This window comes from Corvus hawaiiensis, chromosome 2 (genome assembly GCF_020740725.1).
Source record: "Corvus hawaiiensis isolate bCorHaw1 chromosome 2, bCorHaw1.pri.cur, whole genome shotgun sequence".
Taxonomy (NCBI): Eukaryota; Metazoa; Chordata; class Aves; order Passeriformes; family Corvidae; genus Corvus; species Corvus hawaiiensis.
In genome coordinates this window covers 108,107,115-108,121,841 of record NC_063214.1, presented here as the reverse complement: position 1 = coordinate 108,121,841, position 14,727 = coordinate 108,107,115, and the positions used below count along the sequence as shown (strand labels likewise).

Sequence of the window (14,727 nt, the reverse complement as noted above, 5' to 3'; positions counted from 1 at the left end):
GTGGGATAGAGGTTATGAGAATTGCAAATCCCTGTTTTAGAAAAGTCTGTGTAAGGTAAACTCATATATATATATGGATTCCTTTGTAGCCTGTCAATTCAGCAAAGCATTTGAGACAAGGTTTGAAAACACTTTAAAAAAATACCAAAAATTATCAAGCTTCAGGCTTTTTATTTGAGTTTTGTTTTGATTATACAAGCTGTTGATCCATGTAGGGTATTTTTATTGCTAAATTGAGGATAGTCATGAAGACCAAGACTTAACATACTGTTGTCTTGGTTTGAAAGACAGGGGTCTGCTAAGGAAGGCAGGAGCCCCCCTTGGAATGGCTGATGCAAGCCCCCTTCCCTCCGAGTTATTATAATTTTGAAATCAAGGGGCTTTTAGGCAAAGATGTGGGAAATAGGAATAACAGTTCTTTGCTATTATATATCTATATGTGTATAACCAGTCAAACAAGCAGCAATAACTCTGGCAGTAACAGCGAACAATCACAAACCCAGTGCCAGCCTTCTCGGCTGTCGGGCCCTTTCCCCTCGGGTGCAGTTCCGCTCGCAGCCGGCAGGGGCGCTGGCGGCTCCCGGTGAGCAGGGCAGGTGCGATGGTTCCCCCGCGGCTGCAGGGGGCGCTCCGGAGCACGCGGCACCGGTGCCCTGGGATCCCGGGAAGGGATGGGACAAAGGCTTCACAAACCCCTGGGCAGCCGATCCCGGTGTCTGCCAGACCCTCGGGAACAGCAGGCTGGAACGGCAGGGACGAGCACAAATCCCGGGTGGCAGACGAGATGTATCCAAACGGGGAACCCCCCGGAGGTCTGGGCAGGCAGGGTGAGCACGGCTACAGCGCAGCGAAGGCGCGAAGCAGCGGCGGGGGCAGGGCGGCCACCGCCCGGCTCCCAGCGGGGCAGGGAAGGCGGGCTTGGGATCCCGGGGCTTCTCTGGCAGAAGGAAAAGCGGCCGAAGAAAGCAGCCTCCCTCTCTGTCCGAATGCCGGAGACCGACTGCCCACACACTCAAGTGAAACAAAGTAGCCAGCTCTTCTGTTTTTCTTAAATACCCAGCCATTTGTTCCCTTACAACATGTATGGGGGAAATTCCTTTAACAGAAAAAAAGCCCCCCAGGAGAGCTCCTAAAACCCCAACAACTGTATTAATTCTGTTTATTGGACCTTGATATTGGGTACATGTTTTGCTTATTATGTGCTTCCTGGTGAATGTAAGAATACTTTCCAGATACAACTAGAAGGCCACAGACTTAGCAGGCTGTGTAGCCCCCTGCTTTGGAGATGAAGCCATTACTGATGCTCCAAAACTCTGAACAAATGAAACCTCTTTTTCTGCATCATTTGCTAAATACAGGTAGTATTTAATCTTTGACCAGTTTTCCTGCCAGAGCTGCCTTATGTAATTTTTAATGCCTTATTACTATTATAACTGTAATCACTGGGGGACAGGGACTGCTTTTTATCTTGTGCTTCTAATGCACAGTACAACTCTGAGCCAAATATTAATAACTTTGTGCATTTTCTTCCTACGATAGAAAAGAATATTTTTTTTCTCCAGAAGAAAAAACAAAATCTATCAAAATAATATTTTGTTTGAATTCTTAAAACATGGTTAAACAGCAGAGTAAAGGAGTATATTGAAAATAAAGGAACAAGTGGGGAATATATCCAAACTAGACCATGGAAGAGAGCATAATCTCTGGAAAGTTAAATTTTAAAATTGCAAGACAAATATTTTTGAGGAGCAAACTGGCAAAGGCATAAAAAGAACAGTGAACATGTCACCCTTCATACAGACCCTGCCAGACTTTGTGGTTGCTAAATGGTCCACGTGTGAAAGAACAGTCAAGAAACATAAGGCTGTATCACTGAAACTTAGTTACTTGCTTTAGTGTTCTGTGTGGAGGAGCTTTAGGGTGCTTCTTATCCAAGTCTTTCTTAAAATGGAATATACTTTAATCTATTGCTTCAAATATATTTGATGCTAGAGGAAATTAGCCTTAATACAAAGGTTTAAAAACTCTAGAGAACTGAAGAATGAAAAATGAATGTTTTCAAGCAGAAAACGAAGTAGGTGAAATATGATACACTGGGGAGAGCCTATGAGCTTTCTGTAAGGTAATATATTTTGTACAATTGGGCTTCTCACAAGAGGTCCACAAATAGGCAAGGTGGAGTGAGGCAGAAGGAGTATGCTTGGCTTGTTCAAAAGATGTTTGTAGACACCTTCATCAAAGACACTAAACATCTTGAAAGCTCTTTAGTATCTGGTGATTTCATGATTGATGTGAAAAAATGTGTGAATACTGTGATGGGGTTTCCTGTTGATAGGGTTTTAAGAAGAGTCATGTAAAGTGTAGTCACTGAAGTTTTTTAGAAAAATGAATACCAAGTGACTGAGCAGTAAATGGCAGATAAATTCCAGTGTACATTGGTACAGGTGTATGTCAGGAGTAATGCCTGTGGGACACAGTATATAAACAATGAGGTATTTTGAATTACCTAGTAACACTGGGGAGGGTGGTCTTGGAGGAGGGCCAGTTGGTGGAGGATGGACCAAACAGTGGGGGTGACAGTGTATCAAATGGGGGGATTACAGCCTTCCCTGCAGAAAGTCCCTAAGCTTGTGAGGGTGGGTTTGGCTGGGATTCCTGCCTGTGCCTCGTGCCTGTGTCTTCATGAGAAGGGAAGTTGCCTGTAGCTGGGAACAGTCTTTTGTTCTGAGTGGTATTAATGATCTTTCAGAAGCTGGTTTTCTGTGGAGGTTTTCTATGCAATACATGTGAGTGAAACTTTTTTTAAAACCAGTAATTAAGGGTTTGTGATAGAAGTATTTCCTAAATATATTATTTATTTTTAGAGAGAAACTCTATTGGTGATAGAATTGTTGATGATAATTTTAAATAATTTAAAAAACATGATCTCTCTACAAAATTTGGCGTATGTGAAAAGATTGACTATTAAAAATGCCTTTAGCCATTGTTTGCACTGTGAAGTCTCAAATATATTTGAAAGGTAACTTTCTGCAGAATATATGCAACAAGGAAAACTTTGTCAAGCCTGTCTCTTGTAAAATCTACAGGTTTACTCTGTATTTTGTGGTTTTTTTCTTGTGCAGATTAGGCATCCAATTTCATAAATATGTGACCATAGTGTAGACTTGCAGAGATTTTCAATTATCTGGTATAGCTAGGAGTAATTTTGAGAATGAAAATTTAATTATATAGAGAGCATTCTCTTTTCTTTCTTATTCAGTATTTTCTGTTTTAATCAGATATAAATGTAATCCTCCATACCAAAATGAATTCTTTCTTATTGGTTTACATTCAAAGGGACTTTATAAGTTGTCCTTTAAAATCCTAGGGTGGTTTTAATCAAGATTAAACAACTTTCTTTTTTCCAGAAGCCAGAACTTTTTTTTTGTTTTTTGAAGATTATGATGGTGTTACTATTAGTAGTTTGTCACAAAACATCTGCAGTAATGCTGTTTCTGGAACATACATTGTCTGTTGCTTCTGAGTAGACAAGCTTGTGATTTATCCCATAGATAATCAGATGATCTTGTAATGTGTAGTGGTATAAAGTCAAGTCAGACTTCCTCGGTCCTGTTTTTGCTTTAGGAAGTTCTTCGGTCCTGTTTTGCTTTTTTTTTTTTTTTTACTGTGTTGATGTTTCAAATAAGGCAAATGGTGTTTCTGATGGAGTTAAAATATCATGGCTTTTACTGTAAGTGGGCCAGTTTTTAATGAAGTTCCAAGGTAAGTGGAGCTAGTGTATTGAACACCATCCAATATTTCCATTTTTCATCCTTGATTTCCCGCCCCCCGACCCCCCACCGATTTCCTGCATATAAATTTGCACACATGACCTAATATGCTTTTTCTCCCTCTGTCTCTCACCTTCAGGAATGCAATCGCAGTATTGTATTTGCTTGTTTTTCATCCTTGTCAAAATGTCCACATCTTTATCTCCTCTCTGTACTGTTATGTATGTCCTAGTTGTCCAGAACTGGTCTCTGCAAAGGAAAGCAATCCATGCATGTCACTTCTGTGCTTGGCTCTATTGGTTTCAAGTTCAAATCAAGAGCATTGCTTGGCTGTACTGCAAATCTACGTGTTCTCTTTAAATTTTGAACTGTGTTTGATGAAGCAGTATCTTACTGAAATCCTATTCTTACATGTCCGTTAGATGGATATCTTGTTTTTCCTTCAAATATCCCTATAGTGTACAGAAGTTAGCTTCTCATTCTTGCATCAATTGGACAGGATTGGAACACTGTGTAAAATGCTGGCATCTCTGACTGCATTTTTGCTTGTTTTGTGAATGCCTGTTCAGTCAAGACAAGGAAAAAGGGAGATCCCTTCCCTACTTTGCCACATCCCAGGCAACAGCTTTTGGCACCCTGCTGGTGGTGTGTCCCATTTGTCTCCCTGTGCAGCCCTGAGACAGCCTTCTGCCTAGCCCTGGTTCCTTGAGCTTGGCTGTTATGCCTGTTTTGACTACCCTTAGCCTAAAGCTGTACAGTCTGCTCTAAGTTTGGCTCATTTCATGATGATGCAGACTATTTCTTGAGCTTTTCTTCTTTGACCCACAGAAGAATTACTGTTAACAACGTGCAAAAGTACAGTGATATCAAAGAACTGAAGTTTTGACCCTTGAAAAGGGGCACAGTGCTCTGAACCCCTCTAGGCCTCTGGGATGTGCACATTAAGGGAATTTTCACTGGATTACTGTAAAAGATTGACTGGCTTTGTAAAGTATTTTGAACTAGGGCTTGAGTGACTGCAGTGTATACAAACTAGAATTTTAAGAGCAGGTATTAATTCCTCTTATAATACCCTAAATTTGTCTTCCCATATACACTATTTGCTTCTGTTTTTCTTTTTAAAAGCTTTTTTTGCCTCTGGAGGCTTTCAAAGTGATGCTCTTTCTTCCCTAGGTTCCATATGCCAAAATAGTTAGCTTGGTCTGGATTTTTTTGTGTGCACATGATGGAGGATGCAGCTGCATGCTTTATTAATGTGCTCCTCAGTGTTCTCAAACAAGTAAGATAAATAAGTAAAATAAAATGGTCTCAGTTACTCCAAGTAAAAGCCCTTCCTCCTTGCCCTGTAGAGCCATCTGTGTCCTGGATTTTGATTTACACAATGATGTTCTTAAGCAAAGACCAGGGCAGTGATTGTCTCCCTGTACCTGGCACTGTTGAGGCTGCACCTCAAGTCCTGTGTCCATTTCCGGACCCCTCACTACAACAAAGACATTGAGGGGCTGGAGCATGTCCAGGGAAGGGCAACACAACTGGGGAAGGGTCTGGAGAGTAAGTCAGTGAGGAGCAGCTGCATCTCTTTAGCCTGGAGGAAAGGGAGCTCAGGGGAGACCTTACCACTCTCTGAAACTACCTGAAAGGACGTGTAGCCAGGTGGGGGTCAGACTTGCAGGCAACCAGTGACAGGAGTAGAGGAAATGGCTTCAAGTTGTCAAGGGAGGTTCAGGTTAGCTATTAGGAAGAATTTCCTCACTGAAAGGGTTGTCAGACGTTGGAACAGGCTCCCTTGTGAAGTAGTGGAGTCATCACCTCTGGATGGGTTCAAGAAATGACTGCTTTAGTTAACGGGGTAGTGTTCAGTCAAAGACTGGACTCAATGATCTTGGAGTTTTTTCCAACCTGAACAATTTTATGATTCAATGAAAAGGGTATACATTTGAGTGTATGGATAAAGTTGAAATAGTGCAACAGATTTAACAGTATGAAAGAAATTAGTTTTCATACATACACATAGCATTGTGTTTAAGTGTATGATTAATTAAATAAATTCAAGCATTAGACAAAATCACAGATCAGGCACATCAGGTTGTGTGGATTAGGTATAAACTTCCCTGATTTAGGCAGGTCAACACTCACCTCTTAGCTTTAAAGACCTATGATGTCACCTCCCTCTCATGGGTCAGACAGTTGCCTGCTCCACCTGTAACCTGCCAAACCACTCCAAGGCAAAGGTGATGGTGCAGAAGTGCTGTGGGGTTGGGTGTGCTGCTCGGGGTGTCTTTTACTTTCCTTGCACTAGCAGTGCACAGGGTGGCCCTCCTATACCTCTCTGCCTTGCCCAGTGAGTGAACAGTCCAGTCAGTGTGCAGTCATTCACCTTTCCAGGGCAGGCAGGAAGGTGAGGGATCTGCTTTGCCTTTGTGCAAACGTAAAACAGAAATCCCCAAACAGGATCTGCTGCTTGTCGGCTTGGGCTGTTTTGGTTAGGCATACTCTGGACTGCATGTACCTACACACACACACAATTTAGTAATTCTATTCCCAAGGCGAAATATTTCTACTTGAAGCTATTTTGGTACAGTGAGTAGGATGAAAATTTTCTTACGAAGCCTTAAAAAGTAGTCAGAAAACAACCTAGTATTTTCAAATACCACACTTGAGTGTGTGACAGACTTGCTGGGTGAGTAATCTACATGAGTTATCTACAGAATACTCATCACCATGGCATTGGAATACTAAATCATGCGTGGTGTAGATTCATAGACTCTGTAGGGACTCTGATGGTCTGTTCTTTGTTTCTCGGGTGCCCAGCAGCCCTGCAGTGTAGCTGCACATTGCTAGGACGTTATATGGAGTAGGTAATTCTTCCAAGTACATTTCAGAGGGGCAGCCTGAACATGAGCCTTGCTGCAGCAGTGTGGAGGTATTTCTAGCTGTCACAGGCAGCAAGCCAGTCCTCTTGAGACACGGTCTTGCATGTGGCCGCTAATGGATTTCTGCACCTGCACAGAGCCTTCCTGATTGTGGCTGCGGGAATCCAACTGTACAGATCCATTGCAGGATAAAAGCACATAGCTATGTGATCCGATAGACCTCCCTCACTCCTGGAGCACATCTGATATGTCAGGTCTACAATGTAATGGCTGGTAAGTCTTTTTTTGCTGTAGAAGTTTAAAAGCAGAGCTGTGATACTTCAGGCTGCAACTACTCACAAAATCCCTTAATTATGTCTTGGTATGGTAATGTCTTAATTCCTTTTAAATAAATTGACTCCCCAGGAAAAGGTGTTATACTGAGAATGAGCTTCATTTACAAATAAGTGAATTTCATAACAGCTTGAATGCCTTATGTTGAGCTGCTTATTTCTGATTTAATGAATAATGGAAGAACTGGAGGACACTTCATGGTGGGTTTTTTGTTTTGTTTTTTAATTGCATAATTTGATAAACCTAGTATGTAGGTTTCGGGGGTTCTGAGGTTCTGGTCGGGACGGCCGGACGTAGACGGTGACGGATGGAGACGAGAGATCTCTATAGGCAGGTCTTGGGACACAGCCGGTTTATTGTAAAGGGCGTGGGTATTGGGGCACTGCTCAGAGCTGGTAGACTCAGCTCTGAGCAGGCCCAAGAGAGCAAGAGAGTGAACGGGTGAGAGAGAGAGAGAGAGAGAGTAGGAGCAAGAGTAGAAGTGGAAGAGAGGAATGAATAGAAGAGAGAATGAATAGAAGTGAGAGTGAGAATGTCTGAAGTCCTGGTTACAATACAATAAATCATCTTCTGCACTGAATATTCTAATTGTCACTAACCAATCTAATACAAGATACAAATCCTATAGCATTTACATACAGCCTATAAGAGTTCTTATATTACCATAGAGTGTTACATCTTAACTTCTAAAAACTACTCTTTGGACCCCTTCTGCTGAGCTAGTAGGGTCTGCTCTGACCCTTGGACCTGTTTGCAAGCAGAGGGTATTGTTCCATCAAGAGGGGATTACTTCAGTGGCCATACCATTGTTTTCTAGTTGTTCAGTAACTAAGACCTGGTATTTCAAAAGTGGCTTTCATTTCGATGTTGCCTGTAGTTTTCATATTCCCAAAATCTTTTGTCAGGCAATGATATTTCCAAGGCTTTCCTGTTTCATCTTCCCCAACACTAGTAGATTTTAATAATTATGAAATCAGAGACAAGCTCCTGTTGCCCAAATCAGTATCCCACATTTTGGAAATAAATGGGTGCAATTCACACTTCCTCAAGCCAGTTGACTAGGGCATATCTATAAAATTATGAAGATCCATTGCACTTGCAAAAAAATGGGGTTTTTTGTATGGAAATTAGATTCTGAGCACCAGAAGGCAGTTATCAAAAATACCATTTGCTCGGCTGCTGTAAGCTGGCCCAGTTCCTCTCCTGTGGCTTGGATCTTGAAATGAAAGCAATACAGTTACTTCTCACGCTGCTGTGGTTCCAATCAGATATGTAGCTATGCTGATTATCACTACTCAAATGTGCCTGGTTTTGATTGCCCTATTGCCCTAGGAAAATAATGCCCAGTATGTTGGTTATTCTTGTTACTGAATTTGAAGCTGCTGTAACATAGAAGCAATAGCATCCAAATTATCTCCTCTGCTATAATTGTGTAGTAGATGAGAGCCTAGTACTACTTACTGCAAAAGGGAATTTGTTCTGCAATTGACTGTAAAGTGCTATAAAAACATTCCTTTAGTAAAGAGGCAATTTTCTTTTTAAAGGACTGTGTGCAGGCTCATTCCAAATTAGCTACATTAAGATAATCACAATATTCACGAAGTAAAATAAGTGTACGTTTTGTGTACAAATGCTCAAGGGCATCCTTTTGTGTTGAAATGATGGCTGCGGGACTAGTGACTGAAAGAACTCTTTTGTTGTGGGTGGGTTTTTTGGTGTTTTTTTGTTTTGTTTTGTTTTTTTTTTAATTTTTACTCTGATGTTATTTATAAAGGAGCAGATCTGCAAAGCTGACTGTGTTCCTTCTTGCTTTCAGTGATGTAGAGCGATAATGTGAAGCTTTTAATTGGCCTGTAAGTTGGGACTCCGCTATGTGTGTGTTAGCTCCTTTTGCTTGCTGAAGCAGTAATAAACTCCCTAAATTGTTCTGCTTGCTCAAGTTCTCACAACTGACTAGAAGAGCCTGCAGCGCCCACAGCCTGCCTGCAGGGACCCCTGAGCCATTCCCCTCTCCTGATCCCATTTATTGGGGAAAGTTTTTTTACATCTTTATAAAGCTTTTCTACTCAAGCAAGCCTGTCGCCCTCGGTTTCTGAGCATTGCATTGAAGTGGCTGTGGTACCCAAAGATGTACTTTGAAAAGTGGTGTATGAAGTAGAAATTATGGTTGCTTTGTCTGTGTAACATAATAAGATGTTGTTTAGAAGGTGGCAAATAAGGCTTTAAAGGTTAAAAGCAGAGAGATTTGAGGGCTCAGAAATGGTAACTTTACAGAATTAAATGTCTTTGCAGATCAGTATAGGTGGAGTGAAAAAGGGAAGAAATATTCCTTAAAGGGGGTTCAGAGACTGTCAAGTCAAAGCAGCTTTAGCCAAGGATGAGAAAGTGAGGTGATTTTCCAGTATATCATAATTATAAACTTACTGGCTTGTTATTTCTGAATGATGTAATAGTTTCAATTTATAGTTTCAAAATTATTATCAGTGATTTTTTTCTATTGAAAGAAATAGACTGAACACTTTAGAAAGAAATACATGTTGGATTTGCTGATTGTGTAAGTAGAAACAAACTGAGAATTCTTCTGTCCAAGCAGGCAATGAGCAAACTTGGGAAGATCCATTTGAAGTTAAGGTTATAGTTCTTGCACTTAAAAAAATAAAGTCCTCTGCACCTTTCTACTTCTCATGGAAAACATAAAGCCAGATAGAGTTCTGAGTAATGCCACAAGATAAGCCAACTTTAGTCATAAAACAAAGGATTTCCAGTACATCATCTACATATCCTTGAATCCTTTTAGACAAAAACATACTGATGTTGTTCTAGTTTGGGTCAGGTCATTGCAAGGATATTCACATGTGCCAAATATTTTCAGATTACTTCTATATCATGTTGGGGTGTGTGTTAAGTGTTAAGAACTAACCAGAAGTACTTTGTAAAAACAAACATTGTCTTTGCTTTAAGGTAGTTCTGGTGTACTGACATTACTTTCTAAGTTTTTAAACTTCACTTTCACACTTTCCCTGTTTTTTAAGCAGTCAAATATCAGTGCTTATATACACCTAAAGTGTAAGGCAAGGCTTGCAGAAAACACTTCAAGTTAAATTTTGCTTGTTTTTCTGATTGCCACATTCCCTTTAGCCAAATTGTTTCAATTGATCTTGCAGAGATGGTGTTAGTATTCTCTTTTAATAGCTCAAACTATTACAGTTACAAGAGAATTATTTATTGAAGAGTGTTTAACTGGGTATAACAAATTAATATTCTTTCAAGTATCCACCTATATATATTTTGATTAAGATATGACTTGGAAGCTTAAAAATAGAGTCATATGTGTATTTTAGAATCAAATAGAACTTGATTTTATGGAAGTATGATATTGAAATATTGGTGTGCACTTTTTATGTAGGAAATCACATAAATGATCTAGAATTTTGAGGCATAAAATTCAACAGATGGTTTCTAAAAGCTCTGTATGATTTAGGATCAGTTTGGGTTTTAATTTTGTAGCTGAATAATAATCCCTCAGTGAAGTTTGAGTGATGGGGGGGGATCATAAGGAGTGATTCTTAAACTTGGAGTAAGAACAGGTTTTTCACTAGAGGATTTATTTCTAAGTTTAGGCTATTTTTATTGAATATTTTATTATTAAAATAGTACTGAAAGCTGTATATTGACATCTGGGTACTGATTAGTAACTGACATTTTTTCCATCAAATATTTCTGGACTAATTTCGTTCAAAAAGAAAAATAGACCTATTTTTGTAGTCAGCTGAGTACAAAACATGTTTCTGATTCTTGTCAGGGAGCACCTAGATAAAGCTCTATAAAACGTAAGCTGTGAAATCTTTATATTTTAGTGCTGTGTAATTCATTTGTTTGCATTGATTCTCTGTTTTCTTCTATTGGAAATCAGAGAGACTCTTAGTGTAAGGTATACTGGAGAAAATTATGCTTGCACGTCTCTTAAAATTGACAATAGTACCTAATCTAGTCAGCTAATGTGAGGAAACAAGTGCTCTTTTCTACTGTCATTTTAAGTCTGTTCTGTCTTAATACTGATGGGAAAAAAAATCAGCAGTGGGCTTTTGTGTTGTGTTACAAACGTGCAAAATTATGATAATTCTTAGACTTACAATTAGCACAGTTGCCTCAGATCATTTCGATACTCCTGACTAGGCTGCTGTCCTGCTTAAAATATACTCCAGGACCCCGCTGCAGGTGTATTCCTAGGGTAGTAGGAGAAGAGCATCCACCTCTTGTTTCTGCCCTTCCATCTGTGCTGCAGCCTGGTCTTTTGCTCACATCTTTCTTCTGCCCCACTGGGTATCAGCAGGAACTTGTTTTTATTTTCTTGTTCTTCCTGTTGGAGACCACGCATTGACCCGGGAGAAGAGGAGGCTCAGGAGGACCTCATCACCATATTCCAGTACTTAAAGGATGGCTACAAAGAGGATGCAAATTCTGTCCTCCAAGTAGCCACATGGAGAAAGCAAAAAGGAATGGTACCAGCAGAGGCTTTACCTCAACAAAAGAAATAATTTTTTTTTACAGTGACAACAATAATTACTGTAACAACCTCCCAAGGGACATAGTGGAGGCCCTATCACTGCATGTTTTCAAGATGGGGTTGGACAGGATGTTAGATAATCTCATCTGGGCTCCCTCTCCCGTGGAAGGTTGGACCAGATAATCTTTTGAGGTCCTTTCCATCCTGGGCAGTGCTGTGGTTGTATGAGCCTACAACCCTGCCTCACCTTCAAAGCACAACCTCTAGAAAGCAACAAGCAGATGACGTATTTGCAGTATCAAAACTGAAGTTTCGGAGTAAGAGCTGATGTATGATTTTTGTAAGGAAAGCCCATGTATGGTTTCTCTGTGAGGCCTGGAGCTGCTCTGGGTCAGGAGCAACAGCCTCATGGCTGGCAGGGTTTGTGGCAAAGCCCATGGAAGTGTCCAAACTACCTTCCCTTGTGAATGCAGTGGATTAATGCCAGGGAGAGACTTCATGGTCCTGAAAAATATGTCTGTTTTCTGGCTGCGGGCTTCTCAAGCTTCCCAAAACAGTGAGCACATGTGGGGTGTGCGGGTTTGCTTGCAGCCAGTGTGCTGGAGCGTGCCAGCCACCTCTGACAGTAGAGTGCTGGTGGCACTTGCCCTGCCAAGGATGTCAGATCAGCCCCGGCAATCCCTCAGGAGCTTCCTGGGGCAGTTTGCCAATCAGGGGAGATGCCTGTGATGGTGGGGTGCAGGACAGGTGTGCTGAAAGCCGCAGGGCTGCAGGAACCAGTGTGCTGGATGTGGCAGATGGCATTCTGTTGGAGGGGGTAAGGTTTTGAAGGGAGGCAAGAGCTCGTGCTGAGAAGTGGGGAGGTATGGGGCATGCCAGAGAAGGGGCAATATATGCATAGGCAGGACGTGAAGGCAGGGAGCTGGTTTTGGCATAACTTGAATTATTTCAAAGAAAAAGGGTGAAGGTAGGGAGAGGACATCTTTTTTTCTTGTTCTGTTTTTAATCATAAGACAAGAAAACTGCTTAGAATGAGGAGAAACTGCAGAACTCAGCATTCTGGTACTCTCTGCAACCAAACTCCATAAAAGTGGAAACAGGTAATGATCCTAGTAACACTGCAGTGTCTTCTCAGAAGCATTGTATATGTACTTGTATTGCTCAGATGTATATAAATACAACTTTTTTTCTTTGCTAAATAAAGTCGTCTAAAAGTAAGCACAGGGTAACACTCACCACCACTGAAGCTTAATGTGTGTATTGTTCTTTACACATCAAAATTCTTAACATGGCTCTAACATGCTCAGTGCTGCTCATTTGGGCAATTCCCAGTCTGCCTTGCACAAGGAGGTTGTGGTAGTGGTTTTTCCACTGGTATTTGAGAGAACCTTCCTGCCTGTAACACTGTTTCCAAGCCAGGATGCTCACCAATTTTCAAGGTTAAATAAGCCTGCCATGAGATCTCCAATGAATAAACAAACACAAGAGGTGTTTGAAAAGACAGATGTTCACACAGCACTACTGTTTATCACTCTGCTTATAGAAAACTCTTCCAGTTTTCATGGTTTTTGTTTTTCAATTTCTGTCCTCCCCCTTTGACCATATATATGTATGTGGGAGGAATCTTATCTATCTAGTCACACATAAATCTTTTTTAAAATCTTGCTGTTTACTCTTGATGCTGTGAATCAATCTAAAATGGCCAAGACAAATAAATGTAAGAGCTAATCCAGTCTTTGGCTCTTCGTATAACAGTCAACACTTCCGACAGAAAGTGTTGACTGCCATCAAGAAAAGTAATCTTGCATTAATGATGTGCTCACTATATGAGGTATATATATATATTTGTCTAGAAAGACAGTATTTACAGAGTGCTACTCACTGATTCTTCTGTAGAAGTTAGCTTTGTATAAATCACAACAATCGACCTATTAATTTTTTACGATGTATGGAAAGTGTTTAGAAAAAACCTGCATCCACTTCCAGTGAGAGGAAGGAAGCTCAGTTGCCAGCATCACTAGCTGGAGATGTCTTTGTCCAAAGTAATTTTGAGTGCAACTGGATCACCTCTATTCATACACTTTTTATATTCATGAGAGGAGGGAAACATATATGATCTCTTCAAATAGCGTTTAGGAGTGTTGTCTTTGAGGTTATCATGTTATTTGTTTAAGTGATTGTCAGAAACATCCTCAAGAGCTCCTTTTCAGCACAGAGAAGGAAATCATTGTGGCTTGTCTGCGGCAATGGCAGTTATAGACAAGACTCAGGAGAGGCTGTACTTTACTTTTTATTCAAAACAAACCCTGCAGAGTGTTTTCTGAAAACAACTCTTAGTGCTGGCTGTGGTATTACAGTTGAAAAGAAGAATTATATTATTTCCCTGCTGTTGTTTTTCTCAGCTGCACTGTGCAGGATATTGACTCCCGTATGGTTAGATCTTTATGATATTAATAATGAGAGTTGTTTGCAAAGCAGGCTGATTTCATTTTCACCTTGACTGCTTCCTATTTTCAAACTGAAACCTTTCAGATTTCCTTCTGGCTCTTTCTTTATCAATTTCAGAACTTACTGTGCGTGTTTGTATTGGGTTGTCCTATTTTGTTTTCATTAATATGTGGATCTTTAACTGGCTTTTGATAGACCTATCACCTTGGACTTTTAGAGTTGCAGATTTTATTAGGCAAGTAGCCCTGATCTTTTAGCTGAACTGCCATGATGGATTACATAGGGTAGGAATCTGTCCTTCAGTAAACGTGTGTTCAAAAGACTCTTCATCCTAAGTCTTGTTTTTTAAGGTAGCAAAATAAAAATACTTCTATTTCATCACTCAAAACCTGATGATTCTCATTGACATTCCAACCTTTAGCTTGGGGAAATGTTGATAAGCAATATGACCAATAACTTAGGAAGAACGGGAGAGGTTAATACAAAGTGAGGTGGAGAAACCCTAAACATAGCTGTGTAGGTTTAATGTTTTCTTTTCCCTGAAATTGTTTTTATCTGATCACTTCTCACTCATTAAGCAGGAGTGGCTGCTGGTTTCTTGGGATGTGCATTATGGAGCAGAAATAACTTTTCCTTCCCTTCTGTTAGCAGCAGGTGGCCACTGTGCAGTGAGCAAATAGATGGTTTGCTGGCTTCTGGTTACTTGTGCACCAGCAGCTGTTTCTGTGTGTTAAAATTGTTTATTTGTGAGCATCTTTTATGTATAAAATATTTGACCCAGCATGATCATAGGCGT

At 40.5% G+C, this 14,727-nt stretch overlaps 1 protein-coding gene across 11 annotated transcripts in view; it reads left to right on the top strand.

The window, feature by feature from the left end:
- Positions 1 to 14,727, top strand: part of MAP7D2 (MAP7 domain containing 2) — an 82,920-nt gene that overhangs the window by 16,932 nt on the left and 51,261 nt on the right. For 7 of the 11 annotated variants that reach the window (XM_048287536.1, XM_048287519.1, XM_048287496.1 and 4 more), the window contains exon 1: positions 2,723 to 2,786. The exons of 2 other annotated variants lie outside the window; for them this stretch is intronic. In XM_048287536.1, coding sequence (XP_048143493.1) covers positions 2,738 to 2,786 — 49 coding nt within the window. In that variant the 5' untranslated portion in view covers positions 2,723 to 2,737. Of the gene's footprint in view, positions 1 to 2,722; positions 2,787 to 3,734; positions 3,763 to 6,894; positions 6,917 to 14,727 lie in introns of those variants that run through there. 2 more of the 11 variants (XM_048287478.1, XM_048287489.1) reach the window with 2 other exon arrangements.